This window comes from Oreochromis aureus, linkage group 2 (genome assembly GCF_013358895.1).
Source record: "Oreochromis aureus strain Israel breed Guangdong linkage group 2, ZZ_aureus, whole genome shotgun sequence".
Lineage (NCBI taxonomy): Eukaryota > Metazoa > Chordata > Actinopteri > Cichliformes > Cichlidae > Oreochromis > Oreochromis aureus.
In genome coordinates this window covers 2,138,252-2,162,724 of record NC_052943.1, presented here as the reverse complement: position 1 = coordinate 2,162,724, position 24,473 = coordinate 2,138,252, and the positions used below count along the sequence as shown (strand labels likewise).

Below are 24,473 nucleotides of genomic sequence, written 5' to 3'. Positions count from 1 at the left end.
TGATCCAGTCCTGCACCCAGACAAAATGTATCTTCTGTTTGTCTCCTGCTGTGTCCCTGAAATCAAAGATCACTTTTACATCTGGGGCTTATTTATCCTTAACCTTGTTGTGTAACCTGTAAAGTTGGTTCTGTGTATTTATCCCGAGATATAAATCTGCATTAGTATTGTCATAAGAGTAAATCTAATGGGTTTACTGTGCATTTCAGTTTACAGTATGTTTTGCGGACAAATTTCGCATAATTGAAGTATGAATGGACACAATGTATGTATTTAATTTTGATTATAGAATAGCAAAGTGATGTAAACCAAGTGTCACCCGGGCACAGCTGCTTGTAGCGCTGCAGCACTAACGGGACACTGAAATGTTGGGAGGCTTTTATTACGAAAGAACGGAAATGATGGGAAGTTTTACGCAATTTGATTGGTTGGTTGGTCTCCTACGGTAGGACCGACCAGTGAAGGTTATATGATAAAACTGCAGAATTTCGAGATGCGATAATATACTCTCGAGTGAAGGATGCGCAATGACCGCTCGTGGCTATCTATGGAAGGGTGAGTACATAACGAAATGAGGCGAAACAGTAGAAGCTGGGTTGAACTGGTAAAAGGCGTCAGCAGCTGGGGGTAAAATGCAGTTTGGTTCGATATGGTCACAATGGTCAGCCTGTAAGCTGACTTGAACCTTCGTTGCTGGTCAGTGTTTTGCTACATTTTGAAGCTGCTGTTATTAACAGTCGACCGCTGATGCTGTATCTTTTTTTTCTTGTACTATTACAAAAGCTTCGCTGTATTTAAAAAAAAAATTTGCGTTACTTGTAAATAAACAGTTGATTACTCATGTGATATTTTCACGCAGTTTAGCGGAATTTAATTAAACAGCGTTTGTAAAAACGATATGGCGCATTTGTCCAGAATCCCCAGCAGCACTGCGCAGGACCGTCCTGAAAGACCTACGTGGGCGAAACGTTAGCAAATAAGGAGAAAGCCGAAGCTACGAAAGAAAAGCAAAAATGTTTACCTTTATTTTATTTTTACTTTTTCTGAAGGGCTGGTTGGCCGTTTGTTAAGAGACTCGGAGCAATAAAATCATTTATCTTCACAGGCCGCATTTACTGTGTCAGACACCCGCCGCCCCGGCTCTTTCTCCGAGCACTTATAAAGAGCTTATTAATCTGTCCCTGGAGTTCTTACCACTTAACGGCAGCAGGGATGCAGTAGACACTCATACTGATTTAATACGAGGGAGCAATGTGGCTGCATTAAGAAAAAAAATATAATATTAATAATTTTGAGAATGAGGTCGAAATTTCGATGTTAGAGTCTAAATAGTATTTTGAGAAAAAGCTTCTAGCACATAAGGACGGAGTGATGATAAGTATAAGAAAGCTGCGTCTGTCAGAAGGAAGGAGAAACTTGGGGGAACTGTCCGTGTTTGTGCAAAATGAAATCGCTGACCAGTGGAGAGATGCACAAGGATACCGCAGGTCACACCCCTGTGTGAATAAAGAGGATGTATGTTGTATCACAAGACTTGGTAAGAGAGTTGATCATGTTTGTCACTAACTCAGTCACACTAAGCATGTTGTAGATGGCAGATGTTTGGCAGGAAACGACAACTGTAATCTGCACATTTGTACTTTTGTTTCTCAGCATAGTATTCCGAGTTTGATGTCCACTTTTCTGGACTTTTCGTGCAGTCAGAGATGGATGCACCAAAAGAAAAAAAGTAGGGTGAGGTTTGGGTGGAATAAATTCAGGAAGTTGTTGAATAATAATTAAGGAACAGCGACGGGTCTGTATGATATGTTGTATTAGGCTACATTATTGAATGCACACAGCCTCGTGATTCCTGGTTGTAGATACCGAGGATGCAGTGAAACAGCTCAAACTGATGACTTTAATTTTATATTTGATTCTGGGGTCTTGTCTTAAGGGCTCATAGGTGTTGTTGTCACTGAGGGGGAGTGTAGTCATTATGGTGTGATAATCAGTTGAGTTTAGAACAATAGTGCACCTTCCCCTTGTCAGTTGGTAATGTGGTGATGTTTTGGTCTTTGCAGGGAAATGACAGTCTTTTTTTTGTATTTTACGGTTAGATGGAGGAAGTATTCATTTATTAATCTGTATCGCTGTTTCCATGCCTGTGATTCGGTCCACTATGGGCAGCTGTTGTGGCGAAATGGCAAAGTCCTTTGGTTATCACCTTCTTTTTCAGGTTCAGGGAGGTTCCTCTCTAATAAGTTCTTCACCCACTTTTCCTTGCAGTCTTCCGTTGTGGTGTCTTCTTATTCTTATGTTTATGTCTAGGCATTGACTCAGAATTATAAGGTTTTGTTTACAATGTATGAATGATGAATTTCCAAAGTTGCCTTTCTTTTCATTTAATGTGTTAGAAACTTCTTCTAAAATAGGGGAGGGTAGGAGTGTTTTGAGTTAATGCAGAGTCTGGTTGATCTTATTTTTGAGTGCAGCTGTAGTGAAATGGATCTGTCTTATCCTTTCACTTAGAAATAAGCTCCACTCTGTGGCCCCTGATTGTGGCTCCAAAGTGCAAACTCTTGGAAACAAGTCTTTCTTTGTCTGCAAATTACAATTACAACAGCATGGCTGTTAGGAGAGGAATATCCTGTTATTGTGTGATACAGGAGTCTAGCTGCTCGGCAGTCGTGGGTCATCTTTGTTGTAGTTTTGGTGTCACGATGCTCCGGTGTTTTCAGTTGGATAAAGGTCTGGGCTGCAGTCACGCCAGTTCAGTACTCAGACTGTTATGATGAAGCCATGCCGTTGAAATAGACGCAACATGGGTTTAAGGATTGTCTTACTGAAAGATGGAAGACCTTCCCCCTAAAAGAATACAAACGTTGTCTCTGTCAAGTTGTGCAAGCTGCCAAATAAGGTTGGGCGATATGTAAATTTTTTCCAACCAACATTCATCAGTCCAGTAGATGACAATAGGGGAAATATTCATGCAGGTGACTTTTTGATGTATGTATGTAATCATGCACGGACTGATTTGCACGTTTAGAACACGGAAGAAGTCCAAACATGGAGGAACTGAGGCCAAAAAAATAAAAAGCTGCCAATTCGGGATTTCTTTGGCTTTAAACCGGATAAAAGAGGTAAACCTGAGGATGTAACCAAAGGGGTGTGCCTCTTGTTCAGATGTATATTTAAATAAAATGCTTTTGTTTTTTTCTGAACATAGGCTACTGCCTTTCTTTCCTTGTGTTAAGAGTTTGAGTAAATGAATCGCTGCACTCTGAGGGGGGTGCCGTTAACAGCCCTATTATTTTTTTCCCGTTGACTGCTTCTCATAGGGTAGAAAAGCGCTGTATAAGAACCAGTCCATTTACCTTCTGTCTTCAGCTTTAATAAAAACAGGATATCTTTTTACTACTTACTTTGATTTGATAAGGATTTAGCCAAATACAAGACAGTGGATTGAGAAAAGATAAGATAAGATAACCTTTATTAGTCCCACATGTGGGAAATTTGTTTTGTCACAGCAGGAAGTGGACAGTGCAAAAGTTATGAAGCAAAAATTAGAATAAAATAAAATAAGAATAAATACAGTACACAACTGTACAGAATAGAATAAAATAAAATACTATTTTATTATTTTATAAAAAAGTAAATATTTCAGAAAAGTTCATAAATGTTTGGAATTTTATCATTTCCACCTCATTTGGCAGGACTTAGCTACACTTCTGTTCAGTGTTAACAAACACATGTGTGCAATTGTGTGGATATATTCAAGATTGAGATTCAAGAACTTTATTGTCAGTATAACAACATACACAGTATACAGCGTACCGAAATGCCGTTTCACCCCAAGCCCCCCATGGTGCATTTCTAAGAATATAAAAAAATAGATCTCCAAGAGATATAAAACTAGGAATTACAAATAAATAATAACTTGATAAATTTGGGTAAAATTAGGAGATAAAAAGGTGCTATTACTAGCTATACAATACTATAATAATAACTATACACTACTAACTGTACAATAAACAAACACAGGACAGAGACAATACAAAGATTAATAAATATATTTATTGTCTGGACATTTTTCTTTAAGTTTAGGTGATATTTTTGTAGTATTATTTAAGGGACAGTTTAAGTTAACGTTGAATCAGTTAATAACTGTTAATAACAATTGTATCGTAAGCCTAGGTTCTGTGGAGCACAGTGCACTAAAGAGTTAGACAGAGTTAGAGCACTTAGACAATGTGACAGGTTACACTGGTAGTGTGGTTTTAGCTGCTTCTGATTTGTGAGTCATGCTTCCTTGCTTTTAACCAACAAATTAGCTGACAGTAATTACACTGTCTTCTTAAAAGTCTCCATAAAAACAATGTCATTCTTTATGAGTCTTTGCTGATAAGATGGTTCAGTGTGTGTGTGTGTGTTTTTAAAGAGTTATTTTTTGGTCCAAATACGTGCTGCTGACACAGAGTGTGACTGTCAGAGGGCTTTCAGCAACATTAGCACTCATAGTTGAAGGGTGTTGCTCCTCTTTCCTTTCTTAAATTTTAATTATATGTGCCCCAATAAATGCAGACACCAAAACATCTGGAAATAACCAATATTGGCAAATAGCAATATTAGGCTCTAGTGACTAAACTTTCAAAATAAGAGCTGTGTCTGTCCACTAATGAATTACTCTCACATGGCGACCTTCATATTGGAATGAACTGAGGAAGCTGCTCAGTAAAGTCTGTGTGCAGGAAACCTGAGTGTTTTTCAGTGACCAAAAACTGGAGTCATGCATAGAACGTCGACTGTTTTCAGTGTTTGATAATGGCCATGCCTGTGTGTGCAGGTCAGGACTCCTGACAATCAGAGAGCTTCAGTCTACAGCAGAGACCAGAAGACGTCCCAGAACACAGAGACCAGCATGAGGCTTCCTATGCGCTGGGCAGCACACAGGTGATACTCAGAACACAGAAGACTCCCAGTGATTTTGGTGGTTATATAAGGAGGACCAGGAAAGTCACGCACATCGAAATAAAGCATTTCGTAATTTCATCATGAGTTGTGAAATAAAATGTGCAGAAAAACAGAAATGGAATTGAAAAGGAGGGGTGGAAAAGAAAAAATGAAGGTATTCCTAATTTGATTTTTGAAACTGTTTTTTTGTTTGACTTTTTAAATTGTATTTTTAAAAATCAGTCTTTTAATGCAGAATTCAAAAATATATTTTTTTAATTCAGTTTTGTTTTTTGTAAATCCCTTTTAAATTTTAAGAAATGACAAATTTATTAGACAATGAATTATTCAACATCACAACATGCTTTGCCCATAGTCAGACATGAATCTGACCGGGAATAGCAGAGCTTTACTCATTCATTTTAATCATTGACTGATTTTGTTTTCAGTGGCTGTGGCTTTTGAGGAAATTGAGAAGAGCAATAAGCAAGCAATAAAAGAAATAAAACAAAAGTCCAAAAAGATCATGTCACGCCATGGAGACGAACTATGCTGTGTCATACTTAAGAGGAATTCCAGCTCCCACTCATTCTGATATTAATCACATGTCATTCCAAACTGCTTACACGTATGTAGACAGAGTGCCAGTTGTAACTTGCAGAAAACAGGCACAGCTTGTTCTAAATTCTTCTCAGTCTGCATGCAACGTTTCAACCTTTGCTATCTGAAGCGCTAATCTAAGTTCTTCATTACTATTACCGAGTACGTCATTCATTACTATTCTTTCTTCATTACTTTGCCATGTTTGCATGTAAATCACATGAAGAGTGTAGTCAGAAGCCTGATCTGCTGCTTGAAAGGACACAGTACTTTCCAGTAAAAGAGAATCCTTCACAGGATGGAAGGAGACACCTTGGTTTTTGTAAGTGGAGGCAGGATGTGGAAGTATTGCATTGTCTTTAGCAATTATGTGATCGTGGTGCATACTATCCAACTTCAGAGCCACTTCTAGTATAAAAGGTAATTATCAAATGACCCATGGTTGTGATCGTGATAGAGATGCACAGCACCTGGTGGGTGAGCAATGCTAGTCAGGTCCTCTCGGGTTTGCCAGTTCTTCCTTTCCGCAGCCGTCTTGTGAAGCTGGATTTATAGCCCTGGCTCTAGAATTCCTGCTGCATATTCCTTATACTTGTGTGCTCATGTCCTGAAGTTTCTGCCATCAAAAGTGAAACTGAGCTAACCGACTGACAGACCTGTTATCTTAGTTAGCCATGCATCAACAATCACCAGGCGGATCTGCCCTCAACATTTAATGTACCAATGGACTTTAAGAGCCCTGCTCCTTTATAGAGAATTTCACTATTTCTGCCATTACTGGATAGAAAATGTGGAATGCGGTTTACAGAAAAACTGTTCCTTAATATTTTATCTGATCATCTCTCTCTGTCCCTGATCCCTGCTTATAAACCTCTAATTCAAAGACAAAAACCATCTGAAAAATCAGTAAGCGTGTGGACCGCGGAAGCCACCACGGCCCTACAAGACTGTTTTGATAACACGAATTGGAGTGTATTTGCAGAAGGATCAGACTTGGAAAACCACACATCTGCCGTACTCTCATACATCAGCTTCTGTACTGAGGCGTAACAACAACAAAGACTGTTAAAGTGTTCCCGAACCAGAAGCCATGGCTCAACAGTGAGGTGAGAGCCCTACTAAGAGCACGTGACAGCGCCTTCAAATCAGGAGACCAACAAGTCTACAAAGAGGCACGCCAATCTTTGGTTAAAGGCATAAAAGAAGCCAAGCGCAAATACAAACAGCGCATCGAGGAACACTTTAACACAAAGAACTCCAGAAACATGTGGCAGGGGATCAAGACACTCACTGGTTACAAAGACAGTTGCACACAAACCAACTCCCCAGACATCACCTTACCTGACACCCTAAACCATTTCTTCGCCCGCTTTGACCAAGAAAACAGGGACACCATCACCCATCCTGCCGTTACAGAGAGGGACGACGCTCCCATCCAGCTGGAGCAGCACCAGGTCAGAGCCACACTGCGCAGAGTCAACGCGAGGAAAGCAGCTGGTGCTGACGGTGCAGCCGGTGGAGTGCTTAAAGCATGTGCAGACCAACTAGCAGAGGTTTTCACCACCATCTTCAACCTCTCACTGCTACAGTCTGTAGTACCATCCTGCCTTAAGTCAGCCACCATCGTTCCAGTGCCCAAGAAGAACACAGTGAGCTGCTTGAATGACTATCGTCCAGTTGCTTTAACACCCATAATTGCCAAATGTTTCGAACAGCTCATCATGTCACACATTAAAGCTGCCATCCCTGCAGACCTCGATCCATACCAGTTTGCATACAGGGCAAACAGGTCGACAGAGGATGCCATAATAACAGCTCTTCACACAGCCCTCACACACCTGGACTGTAGTAACACCTATGTGAGAATGCTGTTTGTGGACTTCAGCTCTGCCTTCAATACAGTTCAACCCCACAAACTGGTTAATAAACTAAGCAACTTAGGACTCAGCAGCTCACTGTGCAGCTGGATACTGGACTTCCTGAGCAACAGACCCCAGAGCGTAAGAATGGGAGAGCACACCTCCTCCACCCTCATTCTGAATGTGGGTGTCCCACAGGGTGTGTCCTCAGTCCCCTCTTATACTCACTTTTCACCCATGACTGTTCAACTATCCACACCAGTAACACCATTATAAAATTTGCTGATGACACCACTGTCATAGGACTGATCGACAACAACGATGATTCAGCCTACAGAGAGGAGGTTCAGCATCTGAAGCAATGGTGTGACGACAACAACCTGCATCTGAACACAGCCAAGACCAAGGAGATGGTAATCGACTTCAGAAGAACAAAGCGATCTGAGCACTCTACCCTCTACATTGATGGGGAGGAGGTAGAAAGGGTAGAAAGCTTTAAGTTCCTCGGAGTCCACATCTCGGCCGACCTTACCTGGTCCACAAACATCTCCCACCAGGTAGGGAAAGCACAACAAAGGCTGTACTTCCTCAGGAAACTACGTCAGGCTCAATTACCCCAAAGACTGCTAGTAAACTTCTACCGCTCCACCATTGAGAGCCTTCTGACTTACTGCTGCACACTCTGGTTCAACTGCTGCACTGCGGAGGACAAGAGGAAACTGCAGCGGGTGGTGAGGGCAGCAGAGCGGGCAATCGGCACTTCACTAACTCCCTCAGAGACATCTATACTGGCAGACTTCAGCAGAAAGCCAGCATCATCATTAAAGACCCTCGCACCCTGGACACTCACTTTTCCCCCCTTCCCTCTGGTAAAGCGCTACAGGTCCATCAGGTCGAAGACAAACAGACTCAACAGAAGTTTTTACCCACAGGCTGTCAAACATGCCCTACCTCCACCCTGATTGGAGGATAACTGCACTGCCAACACTCATGGACATTACACCTTATTTATAAATTGTATTTCTGTTTATAGTTCAATGCAAACAACACCCCTACCTCTTTAAACTGTATTTATTATAACATTATTTAGTATAGTTCCAACAGCACCCCCCACCCCACTCAATGTGCAATATCACTGATCACACTGCACCTCTCAATGCACCTGCTAGTTAGATGGCATGTATGTGTATGTATATAGATGTAAGCGTGTATGTGCAAATATGTATGTGCGTGTATGTTTGCAGGTGTATGTATAACTTGTACATATCTTTCTTGTGTAAATGTAAATTTGTCATTGTGTAAATACTTACGCTATTGTGTACTCCACACACACGGAGAGATGCCAAACTGCCTTTCACTGTTCTTGTAACAGTGACAATAAAAAGCTATTCTATTCTATTCTATTCTATTCTTAATTTGAACTAACGTCAGCCTTCACTGATAGATGCTAGCTCTCTTACAGAGTCAGAGTTCAGTATCAGTAAATGTTCCTGAACAGTTACTGTTGCTGACATATTTCCAAGTCTGTAAAGACAAACATAAGAAATATATTTTAGAGATAGATAGAGCTTACACTCTAGATAGAGAAATGAGCTGGAGTCGAACTTGAACTGGCTCTGATCCAGTTTTTGAGCCTTTTCCATGTCATATCTATCCTTTCTTGCAAGTGTACTCTGACCTGGACGTGGTGTGCTAAACCTTTTATACCTTCAGGTGGATCCAGTTCAAGGTTGTACCACTGAGCCATTCAGCGTGTTGTTTGATATCATTCAATGATTGACTCTCAATCAGATCACAGACTGTCTGCAGCCTGTGAAGGATAACTGTGAAAGACAATTTTCTATCGTGCGACCGATTCCAACACAACAGATGATTGGTCGATGAGTTCTCTGTCTGAAGCTTTCTACAGATACAGTCAGATTGAAACAGTGATTGCTACAGTAACATGCAGGAAATCTTTCTGGCATCTTTATGGCATGGTAATTTGTGGAATATGCTGTGAACTTAGCTAACATTACTGCGCAGTAGCTTTATATGATTTACTTCCCTCAAGTGAAAGCTTTAAACCCGATACACAACTAGCCAACTTAATGGTTTCTGGTTTAAGGCTAAAAGCGAAGTTGTCACCAAGTAAATAGAATACTGTTCATATTTTTGTGTATCTCTGCAGATTTTTCAACTATTAACTTGGTGCCTTTGGCAACAGCAATATGACTGATCCATATGGGCACAAAGAATAGACACTTTGTGTTCTACCAAAGTTCCCTGACTTTCATTCAAAATCGGTTTATCGTGAGCACCTACACATTAAAAAACGTAAACATTATAATGGCTTCAAGCTGACAGTGAGGCCTGTGGGCACTCATGTATGTGTTTTTGTTTATGAATGTTTCAAACTTTAAGGCTGCCTGTTTATTTAAGGGAGATGAATAATACATTATAACTGTACATAATGATATCACGGATGATAGACTAATGTTAAGGTTCAAAAATTGGAGAAAAGGAGTACGGAGGGCTCACAAGCAAATAACAACTCTGGTCCAGAAGATGTGATCAAAGCAAAGATTTATTGATTACACGCGCGGAGTCCGACGCTGGGCAAAGTCAGCAATCGAACTAAACTTACAATAATTAGACAAAGGTTTTATATGGGTAAGACAACAAAGCCCCCTCTTTTGCAAAAACAGACACAATACAGCTTACGTCAACCTAAACCACAAAATGTCCCGTTAACTTTAACATAGTTTTAAAAACATTACGTCTCATCTCCATCCCGGTGTTGCCCCATGAATGCATTCTTATCTCCCAGAACATCAGGTGCACTTCCTGTAACCATCCGACAATATGCCGGCACAATTTGCAATTGCAGCAAAAACACATCTTAACTTCTTACCTACTAAAATGAATCTACTATGGTGTGTACGTGTGTGTGTGAGTGTGTGGGTGTCTGCTGTGTATGCTATGTATGTGTCATGACCTCTCCTGCACCCCGTCTCACCTCACACCTCTCGTCCTAGCCAGACATAAGGCCTGAGCTCATACACAGCTGAACTATGTGTGACTTCTAGACTAAATGTCACACTCAAATGATGACACTCAAACCATGAAGGAAACTTACTTAAACTGAACATAAATGAAACTTAAAACTTACTTCAAAGGATATAAGTGATAAATGATACAAACTTAAATCTTAGCTCTAAAGGATATAAGTAATAAAAGATAAAAATAACTCCAGGCGTCTGTCATGTAAGCAGGTGTGTTGCAATTCCTTTCAGAGCTCCTGTCCTCCTCACCGTGTATTGGCTGATCATTAACGCCTGCCAAGAGTTTCTGACCCTCAGTTGACCAGGAGCCACAGCTCTTTAATAAGCTCAAATGCAATCATGTATAAAAGATTAAAATCATTTTCATAACAAAGGTTCTCTCTTCTCAGATCTGCCAATCTGTTTGCTCGTCTCTACTACAGTTTAATCATTGAAAATTACACTGATCAGCATACTTTGTGGAAGTTACAGATTACATAATGGCAAAAGCATTTTGTCAGACCCCTCACTAAATAAATAGTTTTTAGATAGATGCTTGTGCATTCTTAAAGTCTTACATGCTGAATTGAACTGAGTGTATCATCTGTTCAAAGCCTCTCCCAGTCAGAGCTGTTGTCCATCTCTGTCTCACCGTACATGATGTTATTAGCACAAACACTTTAAAGGTGATCATTTAATAATACAGACAGCAGTGTCGTCAAACATCTTACAGTTAGTTTTATTGGGAATAAACTTTAAAAGAACTAAGAAACATCTGTCTCCTATTTCGTGTGTTACATAGGAAAGAAGCATCAGTATCTGATGAGAAGACTTATTAATTTGGCCTTGCTGTTTGTTATTTTGGTGCAGTTTTCTTGTTTTGGGGCTTATTTATTGTCAAGAGGAGATGGATATCTAACAAGTTGATTTGTTCACATTTTCAGGTCTTAATTTTTAAGTGAAATGTGTGTTTTCAGTTTATAAACTATATGCATATAAGGCAACCTTTTCCTTTTGCAGTATTTTTGTGTGGTGTGTTTTTCTCTGTTTTAACAAAAAGGAACAAAAGACATTTATGTCAACCGAAGAGGGTTTGTTTTAGTCTTACTGAGGTGATGCGATCATGCATTCTTGTTTTTGTTAATGTGCTGGAAAAGCTTGAACGTGGACCTTGAAAGTGCTTAAAAGGGCTTGAATCCCGGTGGCTGCTAGTCTGCCAAATGTTTGCCTTACTGTTGTTCTCAGATAGTGTGCTGTGTCTCTTAAACCACACAGTTTAACCAGAATAGCTGATGTAGGAAATGAAACAGTATGTCAGATGAGTGAACATGGCTGAACTTTCGATTCAGAAAAAACTGAATAAGACTGTAGTCGATTATTTCAAACCAAGAAACAGATCCTTACATTTTTATTTTTCCCCAAAAGACAGTATCACATTAAAGTTTCACAGTGATCAGAACCCCTGTGTGGATGTTTTTAACCACTCCCATCCACAGCTGATTCATTTTACACAACAGCACAAAATCAGCTGATAAAGGACAGAGGACAGACAGCTTTAATTACTCTGACTTTTTATTCACTCAGAAGAAAAATTCAGCATCAGATATCATTCTTTGTGATTTTCTGTGTGCTACTGGTGTTTATATTTTAAGGAATAAATTATTACGGTGGACAAAGACACCTGAAAAGCATACACATTTTTGTGCTTTCCTTCTTCAGTTTCATATTGATTTTTCTGACTGGTGTTGATCAGCGTTATGATTGCTTCGAATGATAATTTCTGGATGGATAATGTTGCTTTCCTTCAGTTACAAAGTAGCCAATCATAGCTTGCTGTCTGCTATCATGTAACTGAATGCTGCTTGACTAATTTAAATATCCTGGTGTTAACCAGGGATCAGCTGATCCTAAATTGGTCCCTTCTGCCTGAAGATGAGCCACCAGCGGTTATCCCAGTCCAAAGCCAAGTATCCCCTTTACCTAAATCAGACTTGGGATGCATGTAACGAAGACGTGTTTCGTTCAGATTAATATGTATTTTGGCTTTAGGTATTAGCAGATGCTTTTCTGGCCACTCTGCACTATAAACATTTGACATTAGGAAATATACTTGCACATTTTTCGATTACTCGTTGAACAATTTAGTGATTTGTGTGAATCTGTCTTCAGTGCACTTGAGCAGCTGCTCAGTGTGTGTTGTGCACAGGGTGGAAATAAAACAAAATCAGTCACAAATGTAATTGACTATGATGTGTGGGTAACAGCGATTGTTTGTGTGATCATTGTGAATATGTGTTTTGATTTTAATGAGCTTGTGACGTGACCATTGCTCAGCTGTAGCCGTGCTACAGTGCATTTCTGTCGTATGTGTAGACAGTTATGATATGCGACTTTGCTGTTATCTTGTGGAAAGAATGAATAGATAGTTCACAGTGTGGTTTGAATTTAACTCATCAGCTAGGCTGGTGCAGTTTTATAACAGTGCACTTGTTTCTAAGCCTGAGTGGTTTCTCTCCTCTTACATCCTGTTAAGCGTGCATATTGCATGCAGTTGAGCTCTCTGTTTATTTTGATGCACCTCTGTCAGGACGTTGTTTGAAGTAGCACCATTTATGTTCTCTCTCTCTTTTTATCTGCCTTGAAACCGTCTCATTTTGAATCCGCACAGTTATTCCCTTGAACTTGAAGCAGTTAGCTTTATAAACTCAATAATCTCTTAAGCCAGCTGAGCTTCCAACATATTTCTCTTGTAGCACTATAAAACAGACCAGAGTTATATTAGTGATATTTTCCATTGTGGTTAAGAGAGTAATGACCTCACCCTTTACATACTTCGTGTCATGACAGGTATGTCGTACCAGCACCCAGCTACTCTCGCAGCAGTTGGAGAGCACGGCCCGTTGAAATCTTTTTTATTAAGAGTCAAGCGATTTCTTTTGATAGATGTAGCTGTGGAACTGTAAAGGCTTTGAGCAAATAATCCATCCAAGCTGTAACATTTTGACAAGCACATGAATTATTAGCAGGAACGTGGTAGGTAGTGATGAAATTGTCCTACTGATTTTAAGACTCTCAGATTTACAGAAAGATTAAGATTAAAATCTGCACCTCCCACATCATGACAGTAGCACATGCAAAGACAGAATAGGATTCCAAAGACAGCAAGTGTAGTGGTACAGGCCAGCTACAGAGAGACGGGGAGCTTAAATGCAGGCGTGTCGGGATAAAGTGAAGAAATGAGCAAAAATGTAAAATGAGCAATGATACTGGAGACTGCAAAGCTGAGTGCAGAATGCAGGAGCTGGCTACTTTCCATCCACAAAAAGGTTTCAAACTGTTTCAGGGCTTAAACCTCGTGTGTGTTCTCCCTACCAGCAGTAAATCAATAAGAAATAAGGAGTTTATGAAGAAACACTGAATAAAAAATTGTTTCCTTAAAAAAGAGTAAAGTCACAGTTCAGTATTGAATATTACATTAAATAAAGTATATACAAAGTGTCTTTAAACACCAGAGATGCAGAAATGTATGTACCACAGAGCTGTGGCTCGATGTCTGAGTGTCGAGTCTCACAGGCCTGAGTGTGCGCTTGAAGCAGTTTATAATTAATAACTTGTTTGAACTGCTGCTCAGCAGAAACAGGCACAAGCAGGCACATATTACACAAAGTAATTAAGAAATAAACAATTAAATGACAGAAGCATTTCTGTTTTTCACTTTCTACTGCAGAACAGTCTGTTTCTGGGGTTTTTGTGCGACTACAGTTTAAACAAAAAACAAAATCTGGGCAATGAGCTACCAGAATGCTTTGCTGCTGTGTAATTTTACACATTTATTTTCGACAGTTTCAGTCCATGAAAATTACTTACTTCCTCATGTAGCTTCCTTTTTTTTTTTCCATGATACCATTTTTTATGTCTTTAAATCTATTTTTAGCATGAATAAATTATAAAAAAATAAATATTTATAATTTATTCATAAATTATAAATAAATTATATACGTATTCATTTTACAAGCCCTGTCGTATTCACCTGTTTTATATCGCTTTTAATGTTTTTAATCTCGAGTTTGTTGTTACGTTGTCTGTTTTCTGCGAAGCGCTCATTGAATTGCAGCAAACTCAGTGAAAGGGGTTGTAATAAGATAAACTGCATTCCTGGTCACTAAAAATATTTTGCCCTGTGTGCTTTCTCTCTCTGTGTGTGTGTGTGTGTGTGTGTGTGTGTGTGTGTGTGTGTGTGTGTGTGTCCAGGCGTGTGTTGGCGGCAGCTGTCGTGGTTTTCCTTGGCCTGGTCTTGGTCTCTATGCCAATGCTGAGCACAGGACCAATCAAACCTGTAGAGTGGGTCGTCAACCCTGCGCATAGAAAGGTGAGAGCACAGCAGAGCAGAGTGTTCGTGGTGTGGGTTTGGTGACTTATCTGTATTCAGAAGAGAAGAATCTTGGTGAGATTAAGGAGCTGCAGGAGTTCAACACGTACATCTGTCTCAAACCAATAGTGTCTGCAGTGGAGTAGAAATCACATATTTAGCATGACTGATGTTTATTTTATATACATATATATGAATGAAGAAATACCCAGAATATTACAGAGATTAAATATATATGATTGATATTTGACTCCTATGTTGTTAAACGTGTTATTTTCACTATAGAGCATGGAAAGGGTGTAACTGTGCATTAAATGGAGAACTTGTACAGGAAGATGATTTCCTGTGTTATTCAGTGGTAATATGGGTAATGTCTGTGCGTGCTCCTGTGACTGGCTAGCACATCACGGAGTGGGTGGGAGGTGTTGTCCAGCATTCTCTGTATCTTGAAAAACATCTGCCTCTCCGACACCATCACCCTCACTGATACATCCAACCACCGCAGAGTCACGCACGGCTCTGTAGCGTGTCGATGTGTTTAGACGTCGGTGCTTCACCCACTGTAAGGCTGAACACTAAATTATTATTAATATTATTACAGGTCTGCATGATCATAACCTCTGTTTGCAGCGATGCAAAAACACTAATATCAAAAAGCTTTCCAAGAAGACAGAGGAGCTTTTAGAAGAGAATAGAATAGAATAGAATAGAATAATCCTTTAATTGTCCCACAAGGGGAAATTTGGTTGTAACAGCAGCCAAAAAGAGAAAAAAGGACACGGTCAGGTTGGAGCTGCTGATACTGGCTGCCAGCTCGGAGCGGCGCCGGAAACCTTAGTTTAGATTGGTTTAGGTTTAGATAGATCTTATTTGACGTTGACCTTGAGGTGTGTTACATATTTTTGCATTTAAGAAAATGCTGCTTTTTTTTAATGACATTTTATGGCGTGCGCATACACACAGAGGGTTTAGTTGTGACAGATGCAGTTAAACTCTAAATTTCAAAAATGGAGTCCAATGACAATTCATGCTGAAAGACCTGTGTTTTTTTCTGTTTACAATGTTATTATTATTATTTCTCACTAAAGTATTTCTTAACCAATTGCTCGATTAATCAATGGAATAATTAATTGATTACTCGATTATGAAAATAATCGATAGCTGCAGCCCTAACGTGAGCTAATGGTGCCGGTTGTTTTGACACATTAAACCTGATCTATTTCAGATGTTCTTTGTTTCGTTCACTGGCCCTGAAACTGAGCTGACACTTCCCTGTGTCTGCGCTGCTGTTCTGACATAGATGCAAAAACCACAAGAGACTCTCTGTCTCTGTAACAGAAGACGTGGCGTTTGAAGCCACTTTGTCTTTTTTATAAACCCGAGCCAGATCATGAAATTAGATAAATGCCCCGGATGTGTAGTGCTGCGTTACACTTTTTACTTAGTGTGCAGACAGCTTGTTGTGTTGTATTCAGCTTTTTACATAATCCTATCTATCAGATCCATATATCATTCAACCGATTAAACTTTCATTCCCTTTTTGACTTTAGATGAAAATGGTCTGCTTTCCTCAGTGTTGGGGAGTAACAGAATACATGTACCAGTGTTATGTATTTAAAATACAAAATATGAGTAACTGTATTCCATTACAGTTACCGTTTAAAAGGGTGGTATTCAGAATACAGTTACTTGGTTGAAATGAATGGATTACACGGCGGTCTTTTCCTGTTTCATATGTTCGGCTGTCCCCTCTCTATTTTTGGTAATTCTACACCGGTGGAAACCCAAACAAAACTCGCATTAAGAGGCTCTAATGTCTGTGTGTCAATCTCACGGCCCATGTCACCCCTACTTGCGGCCCACATAATGACGCGAAGAAATATTTTTAAAAATTATTATTCACAAAAATGATTTAATATGAAGGCAATAGGCAGAGTGTTACAGGCATGGCCCTAAAGACTGTAGCCTCATGGGCAGTGTAGTCCGTGCTGCAGCGAGAATGGACTGCCATACCCGTTATGTGTCTGTGAGCGACGGAGGGAGAGAAAGGAAAAGTCCGAGCTGTCACGGAGCAAAAACGGGAGCTGGAAGCATGTAAATATAATAATAACCACTGCAGCCAAGAAGAGTGCCTGACGAGCCCATTTGTAAGTAAGCTATTAAGACTCAACTGTACGCTGTGTTCGTGTTTTCCTCTGAAACAATAAGTTCTGTTGGAGCAGCCTTTCAACGCCTCTCTCTGTCTCTCGCTAGCAAAGTTGACCCAGACAACAAAGTAAAGCTAGTTTTCAGCTACGAGCCCGACACGAACCCGACGTATTAGCCAGAGGTCCCTTTACTACGGTTCGGAGCCGCCAACCTGTTTTATATACGCACGGAATAGTTTTCTATACGAGATCGCTGCAAAAAGTGCAGCCTTACCCAATGTCCACCCTACTGTTACTCATTTATATTAAGATTTAAACATCTAGTCTGTATTGGTATGGAGAGTAACCTTCAGTAACAGTAATAAATCACACAGCAATAGTACATTCATGTAGTTGTAAAAAGCTTGATAATATATTAAGTAATCCAAAGTATTCAGAATACGTTACTCTCACTGAGTAACGTAACGGAATATGTTACAAAATACATTTTGGGGCATGTATTCTGTAATCTGTAGTGGAATACATTTGAACAGTAACCTTCCCAACACTGCTTTCCTTTCTTCTTCCTGCAGCTGGTGCATGAATATGTGCAGAGAGTCTTGGAGAGTCAATGTCGCCCTGGCAGCACCAGACAGAGCTTGTTAGCTCAACTCCCTGCTTCCAGTCACAATGTCCAGCCTTTCCTGTGGAAAGACGAACCGCTGACTGATGACCTTTTCTTGTATCCCCCGCCGTTTGGGTTCAGAGGTCTTCAGAGCAAAGTAGCGGAGCTGCAAAAACTGGTGAATGCAGTTTTTTGTTTTTTTTTGTTTTTTAAGATCCTTCAGTCTCTGAGTGATTTACACTGCTCAAAAAATAATAAAGAAACACTTCTCAGTGGGGTGGGGGATGGAAATGAAAATGATCAATGTACAGAGGGCTGAAGACACACCCAAAAATGAAAGTGAAAAAAAAAAGATGCAGCAGCTAAGCGACTCAAAACGGTCCTCGCTAGTTTGCATGGCCCCAACGTGCTTGCATACAATGAGACAATGGTTGGTGTCCTGAAACGGATCCTAGCCAAATGCAAAACTAGTGAGAAGAGACGAGGAGGGAAAACAAGTGAGTGCCTCCACCCTCGAACCACTCTTGCTTCTGCGGTTGTCTCGTTGTTTCCCGTCTGGTGCACCTGTTGTTAATTTCATTAAGAGCAAAGCAGCTGAAAGTAATCAACAACCCCCTCTGCTACTTCACTGATCACATCAATGTCCCACAAGTTTACATGACTTGACTTGACATGACTTTCTGTACTCTTGTTAGAAAGTGTTCCTCTTATTTTTTATGTAATTCAACAAAACATGCATATACAAGGTGCTGTTTACACTATGTAGAAAAAATACCGCTGCTGCTGAATGCACGTATATAACACAAGTCAGTGGTAAGCCACTGATTTGTGCACCTGTGCACAAGTCTTTTTCAGAGCACAGATGTAATGAGTGTGAATTTCTCTCTGCAGCTACCAGCCTCTGACTCACCGCAGCCTGAGAAGACTGCAAGTAAATGTCAGCGCTGTGTGGTCGTGGGAAATGGAGGCATTCTCAAAGGCCTGGAGCTTGGCCCGCTGATTGATCGCTTTGACACCATTATCAGGTCAGAATTGTTGCTTGATGAGTAAACCTGAACAAAATAAACAGCCTACTTGATTAAACGGTGACCATATTGAATGCATGTTTGACAAGAACACCATATTTTATAGAGTTGGGGTAAAAAAGTCAATACAGCATAGTATCGCGATGTTTTACGTGGCGATATGGTGACTCCAAATATCGATATGTTATTAAATACACTATTGTTGTATTCAGCTAATATTCCTATAGAACAGGAAGGTTACCGAGTGCAAATGTAATAGTTAAATATGAATTTCTGTCCATGTAGACAGCAACAAATACGTGATCTTTGAGAATTTATCACAGTTAGTAGCTGTATTATCAGAGACATATTGCATGTAATTACCAACAGATTCACAGGCTGATAGCATATATTTTATATTGTAAATTGTTAAAAAATGCAATAATATCGTAACGTGAGTGAAATATTGGATTAATATCATATGATTTCATACTAATATTACTACAGAAAGTCATTCTGCTGTTGGCTCTTTGTCCCTCAGGTTAAACCGAGGTCCACTGGGAAAGTTCAGCACTGACGTTGGGAATCGAACCACCATCAGGATGAGTTACCCAGAGGGCACGCCTCTTAGCTGGGCTGACACAGACCCAGACACTCTGTTTGTGACGGTGGTGTATAAAAGCGGAGACATCACCTGGACCTCTGCTATGATCAACCAGCTCTCTGTGGTGAGTAGCACTGGTGAATTAATCTGATCAAACTAAGCATAAGTGAAACTAACCAGCAACCCACTTTCACACAAATAAATCAGCTCATGTTCTTGGGTTAAAGCTGTGTTATTTAAGAATATGCCATCTTGCCACATACAAAACTGGAGAAACAGATAAATATGGAAAATTTGACCACTTATAAAGATAATGAATGGCTGCACCTAGTCAAAAAACTGTGATAATGTTTAAAATGCAGTTAGATGTTAGAATGATGACATTAAACTGAATGGAAATAGTAGCAGCGCTGTAATAGCACACAGTACAGATTTGGGATTGTCTGTAAGGTGAAGATTAGAAATCAGTTCTCATATTTTTATATAAGAGCAAGCTTTGAAGAAAATAAATTAGAAAAAATTAGATAAAAATCAAAATCATGTACAGTACAAACAGCCTGTTATCAGACATTATACACTACAAGATGTTCACATCTGGCTGAAGTGTGCTTCCAGGAATTCCTCCCCTACTTGTGGATTATGTAACTCCGTCTCCGTTGCTAGCTCCATAAGTCATTGTGAATTTGTGAATTCCTTAGTATCAGCTTCTACGTGAAAGTGTGACACAGTCTCAGATCTCACTGCCGTTTTCTTGTGAGTCGGTGTTATGAGCTGGGGTCCGTTCTTCGTACCTCGCTAAGTAAGTTAGCCGGATTTGATTGTTGACGATTTCGCGTGATCTTGGATCGTTCGGTTCTCCGAAGCTCATCTGGGACTTGCTGTCATAGCAACAGATCCGTAAGCGTAAACCTGCTCGGGAGCAGGCTTACTTTATGTAAACAGGATTAGATCGCGGCCACTCAGGTATGTCCGCTTCATTTATACGAAAGCAACAGCGATATTTCGCCACTGTTTTTCCATAAATAAATATTATCAATGTAACTAAAGATAATGTATTTGATTCTTTTATTGATTTCATACAGATACATACAGGTCATTTCCGAAAAAAAGGGAAATGTACTATTAATCATTCTATTTCATGTATTTGATTATTTCAGATGTAATTCATATTTTAGAGTAGTAATAGTAAAACACTTCGTGTAATCAAGATGAGAGACCACGGCTATAAAAGCGAAGGTGGATTTGGGAAGTCTGTCGCAGCCATGTCCTGTCCGTTTGTACGCGAGCAAGGAAGGTGCAAGATTGATAAGGAGAGTTTACAGAATTCAGCGAATATTGCGGGATAGACAGGATCCTTTAGCTCGGCGCGACGGTGTGCTCATAGAGAGATATCGATTATTTACTTCTCTCTCTCTCTCTCTCTCTCTCTCTGTCTCTCTCTCTCTCTCTGTCTCTCTCTCTCTCTCTCTCTCTCTCTCTCTCTCTCTCTCTCTCTCTCTCTCTCTCTCTCTCTCTCTCTCTCTCTCTCTCTCTATATATATATATATATATATATATATATATATATATATATATATGTCTCCCAACTTACTGTGCATGCTTCAGTCACCCTTGCATGGGAACAGGTAAAAGTGATGGAGTGTTATGTAAAACTACACACAAAAAAAACCCACAATGTCAATAAATGTCACAGTACAAAAGCCGGGGGTGTGACGAGGGGTGCAGGACCACCACCTGTCTTTATTTGCTCTGCCCTTTTCTTGGTTGCTGTTATAAACAAACAGATTATTTCAGGGTCTCTTTTCAAGAGACTAAAAGCAATATAAGTGATAAATATTACCATTCTGTGGAATATTCTTATATTTCACTTTTACTTGTTCCCATGTTCTAGTGGGTCCTGTTGTGGCTCTAATGTGAAAGAGGATATGATGTAATATAATATAATAAATTACTTACGAGTTTAATTTGTCAGCAACTTTCTGCCAGCCCTCTCTCCTTGCTTTTGCAGCCTTTGCAGTGTTCCCCTGCGTTTTAATTAAACTCTGAAACTCCTGAAATCCCTCAATCAAGAGTTCTTGGTCTGCTGCCGTGAAATACTGAGCGCGCTCCTTCGACATCTTCGCCGACCAATCAAAGGGTTGCCGATCAATGTTTCTACTATCGATGCGTAGCCCCTTTTAAGCCACACAGTGATCTCAGATTACTTCATCCAGCTGTACTAATCGTCAACAACAGGTGTGTTCGGAGAACCGGATTAGCGAGCTCAAAGTTAGCGCGATGATTTGATCTTGGATGTAGTAAGCGAGGTACGAAGAACGGACCCCTGGTCTGAAAGAAACAGTTTGTGCTTTGTGTTGCAGCCTCTTTGGGACTGGTTATTTTTCTGGCAGAAGGTTCCAGATAAAATCCCTCTTAAAGCCAGCAAGTTCAGACTTCTAAACCCACACGTGATCAGAGAGACTGCACTGGACCTCCTGAAATATCCTCTTCCCAGGCCACGCCTGTGGGGCTGGGACCAGGTAATTGATGATTCACATGCCACACATTAACTGAATGTGGGTCTATTCATAAGTCTATGGTATAAAGCAGGGGTGGGGGAATCCAGGCCTCAAGGCCCAATGTCCTACAGGTGTTAGATCACACCCTGGGTCAACACACCTGAATCAAATGATTAGTTCATTACCAGGCCTCCGGAGGACTTCAAGAGGGCATTTAGCCATTTAATTGAGCTGTGTTGGACACATCTAACACCTGCAGGATACCGGGCCTTGAGGCCTGGAGTTCCCCCACCCCTGGCTAAAGTGAAAGTGAAAAGTGTGTTTAAAAATCTGTAAGTTTTAGTAAGTACATTTTATAAATACTTTTTAAACTTCTGATTCATTGAAGACGTTTTTGAAATGCCTCTGTATTCTGTACTTTTAGCCACGCAGAAAGACGGGCCAGCCCAGTTTAGGATTTAAACTTTTTAACAGAGAACAAGTTATATCTGTTTGCACAGTAAAACATCCCTTTGTCCATCTGCCACTGTGCCAAATGTCAGTTTCAACTGTCATGTGTGCTGTAGCCTCCAGTCTGTTGTGTTGGAGTGACTCTCCCTTGTGGTCACTTTGACTGTTGCAGTACTACCTAACAGCAGCAAACGTGACCATTTCTAGATCTCACTCGAATCCCAGACTCTGTATTCATATTGTGAAGGTGTTTAAAGTAAAGGTCCAGAGTCGGTGGAACCACCAGATTTACTACTGGTACAGCTGGTTTGAGCTCATTTAGGTTGTAATGATCAGATTAGTGAAATTAGAAAATAAAAGCTTAGAAGTGGCTCTGTGTGTCAAGTTATGTTAACCTCTGTCTCCTTCTCTGGAGTAATAAAGTCCTTCTCGTGCTGAGGTTTCTAATGGAGCTCATTGCACTACTGTTCTCATGAACTGCTTGCAGACATGGGAAAGACGTTAACAAAAGGCTAACATCGTGATACTATCGGTTTACCTGTATGTGCATATTACAGTAAGCTAAGTCATTCATAGTTTATTTATTCATAGCCTATGTTACTTTGCCTTTCCCAGTGTCTCACTCTTATCCATTTGTGTGCCCTGACTTTCTTGACTTCATCTTCAACCATAGTCAGTTTACTTAGAAAATAACATAATGTAAACAATGTGCAACATGAAGACAGAAACAAATTGGAAAGCAGTGAAGTTTTTTTCTCTTTCAGAAAGTCTGACTCCTTTTTTACGTATATTTGCAGAACATTCCCACTCTAGGTGTGTCTGCGCTGACTCTAGCTAGCCTGCTGTGCGACGAGGTCAGCCTGGCAGGCTTTGGCTACAACCTCTCCCAGCACGGGGCGCCACTGCACTACTATGACCACCTGCCTATGAGCGCCATGCTGGAGCAGAGCATGCACAACGTGGACAGAGAGACTGAGCTCCTGCAAAGACTGGTGAGAGAGGGGACCATCACTGACCTGACAGGAGGGATCCACTGCTCCTACTGCCACAGCTGACCCACCACAGCCTTCTAGTGCAGAGCACTTCCTTTTTGTGGTGTGAACATTTTCATATCCTCTCTGCGGCACTGAAAAGAAGTCAAACAAGAGTTACCTGATATTTTTAACAAAACGCTTTATGAAGAACTGATTTGTGTTTAATGAGAAAGGGCCTTGAACTGCAGTCTTGTGTCTTTGCTCACACACACGTGTGGCAAAGCTTCCAGTTTGTAATAACTGTGATTCTCATCATGATTGCATCAGGAGTTTCTGAGTATTTCCAATCCAATTTTTTTTATAAAGCACATTAAAATACCCAGCACAGGACCAAAGTGCTGTACAGAAAATAAATTAAAAACAATAGAATAACAGAAAACAGCAAAAAATAAATAAATAAAACACATAATTCGTAAAAATTAAAACAGCCCTATCTTAAAAAGAAAACAAGATAAAACAGCATAGAATCAACTAAAAACAAGTAAAATAAAAATAAAAAATAAAAATAGTATTTGAGTTATTTTTAGTTGTGGAACATGACCAGTAACTAGTAAACAGTGTTATTTGGTATCGTGGTTATCATGATTGTTCTGATGTAAGTTAAAATTATGTTTGTACAGCAGTAAATTATCAGTGGAACAAAATGAATCTGTATTCAGTTGCACAGATTGGACCAAGGTGTCTTCAGCTTAAGCTGTTTTTAACAGATTCACTTAGTTGTGATATTGAAACGGCCGCTTCGCTGCTCTTCCCAAGTGGCTGTTCTTTGATATCTGGGGTGAAAATAAAATGTGACTTATAATTTTATTTTTATTTTTTAATATTTCTACATCGTTGTAGTTTTATTCGACTCATTTTTATGTGTCACATTGTGCAACCATGCTCACATCCTGTGTCAGTCTGCATTAATAAAGTCCAAGAAAGAAGGTCTTCTGTTTAGTTTTTCATTATTTTTGATGTATTCTGTTTGTTCCTGGGTTTGTTTTTTGTGCTTTTATTGTTCAGTTGTTTGCCTGCAGCCGTGCCCCGTGCACACAAAGTGTGGAGGTCGGTGGACACTGCAGGTTAAATCTTGACAATAGTTGCTTCTCATTAACTCTGAATGAGTGACACAAAAAGGAGAGCAGTTTACAGTCTGCACTTTGTGCCAGTGATTAGCCAGCTGATTGGGCTGACAAGCCTTGTGAGACCCTGATAGTGAAATTACCTTCCACACTACATCTTGTCATAAAGTGACCCGTGAGAAAAACACGCCTTTTAAAGACGGTGACTGAAAGCAAAGCTGAATCATGGGTCTAGTATTTTACGCATTGAACCTTTTGCTACTAACTTATTGTGAAACACGTGTC

The 24,473-nt window shown here is 40.0% G+C and overlaps 1 protein-coding gene across 3 annotated transcripts; it reads left to right on the top strand.

The window, feature by feature from the left end:
- Positions 1-405: 405 nt before the first annotated feature.
- On the top strand, positions 406-24,052 carry st3gal5 (ST3 beta-galactoside alpha-2,3-sialyltransferase 5). 3 transcript variants are annotated; one of them, XM_031757246.2, is made up of 8 exons: positions 406-555; positions 4,826-4,932; positions 14,666-14,783; positions 17,503-17,712; positions 18,426-18,559; positions 19,080-19,266; positions 21,503-21,661; positions 22,888-24,052. In XM_031757246.2, the coding sequence occupies exons 2-8, from the start codon at positions 4,901-4,903 to the stop codon at positions 23,143-23,145; spliced, it is 1,098 nt and encodes a 365-aa protein (XP_031613106.1). In that variant the 5' UTR covers positions 406-555; positions 4,826-4,900; the 3' UTR covers positions 23,146-24,052. The 3 variants fall into 3 exon arrangements, with proteins under 3 accessions (XP_031613106.1, XP_039471113.1, XP_039471108.1); XM_039615179.1 differs by lacking the exons at positions 406-555; positions 4,826-4,932; positions 14,666-14,783; positions 17,503-17,712 and adding an exon at positions 17,758-18,031; XM_039615174.1 differs by lacking the exons at positions 406-555; positions 4,826-4,932; positions 14,666-14,783; positions 17,503-17,712 and adding an exon at positions 18,055-18,280.
- The last annotated feature ends 421 nt before the right edge of the window (positions 24,053-24,473 follow it).

What these genes read in the sequence shown, in the direction of transcription:
- st3gal5 (XM_031757246.2), top strand. Translation starts at nt 4,901, where the DNA reads ATGAGGCTTCCTATGCGCTGGGCAGCACACAG. An exon ending in ATGCGCTGGGCAGCACACAG is followed by an intron (nt 4,933 to 14,665) that starts GTGATACTCAGA and finishes GTGTGTGTCCAG; the next exon opens with GCGTGTGTTGGCGGCAGCTG. An exon ending in TAGCGGAGCTGCAAAAACTG is followed by an intron (nt 17,713 to 18,425) that starts GTGAATGCAGTT and finishes TTCTCTCTGCAG; the next exon opens with CTACCAGCCTCTGACTCACC.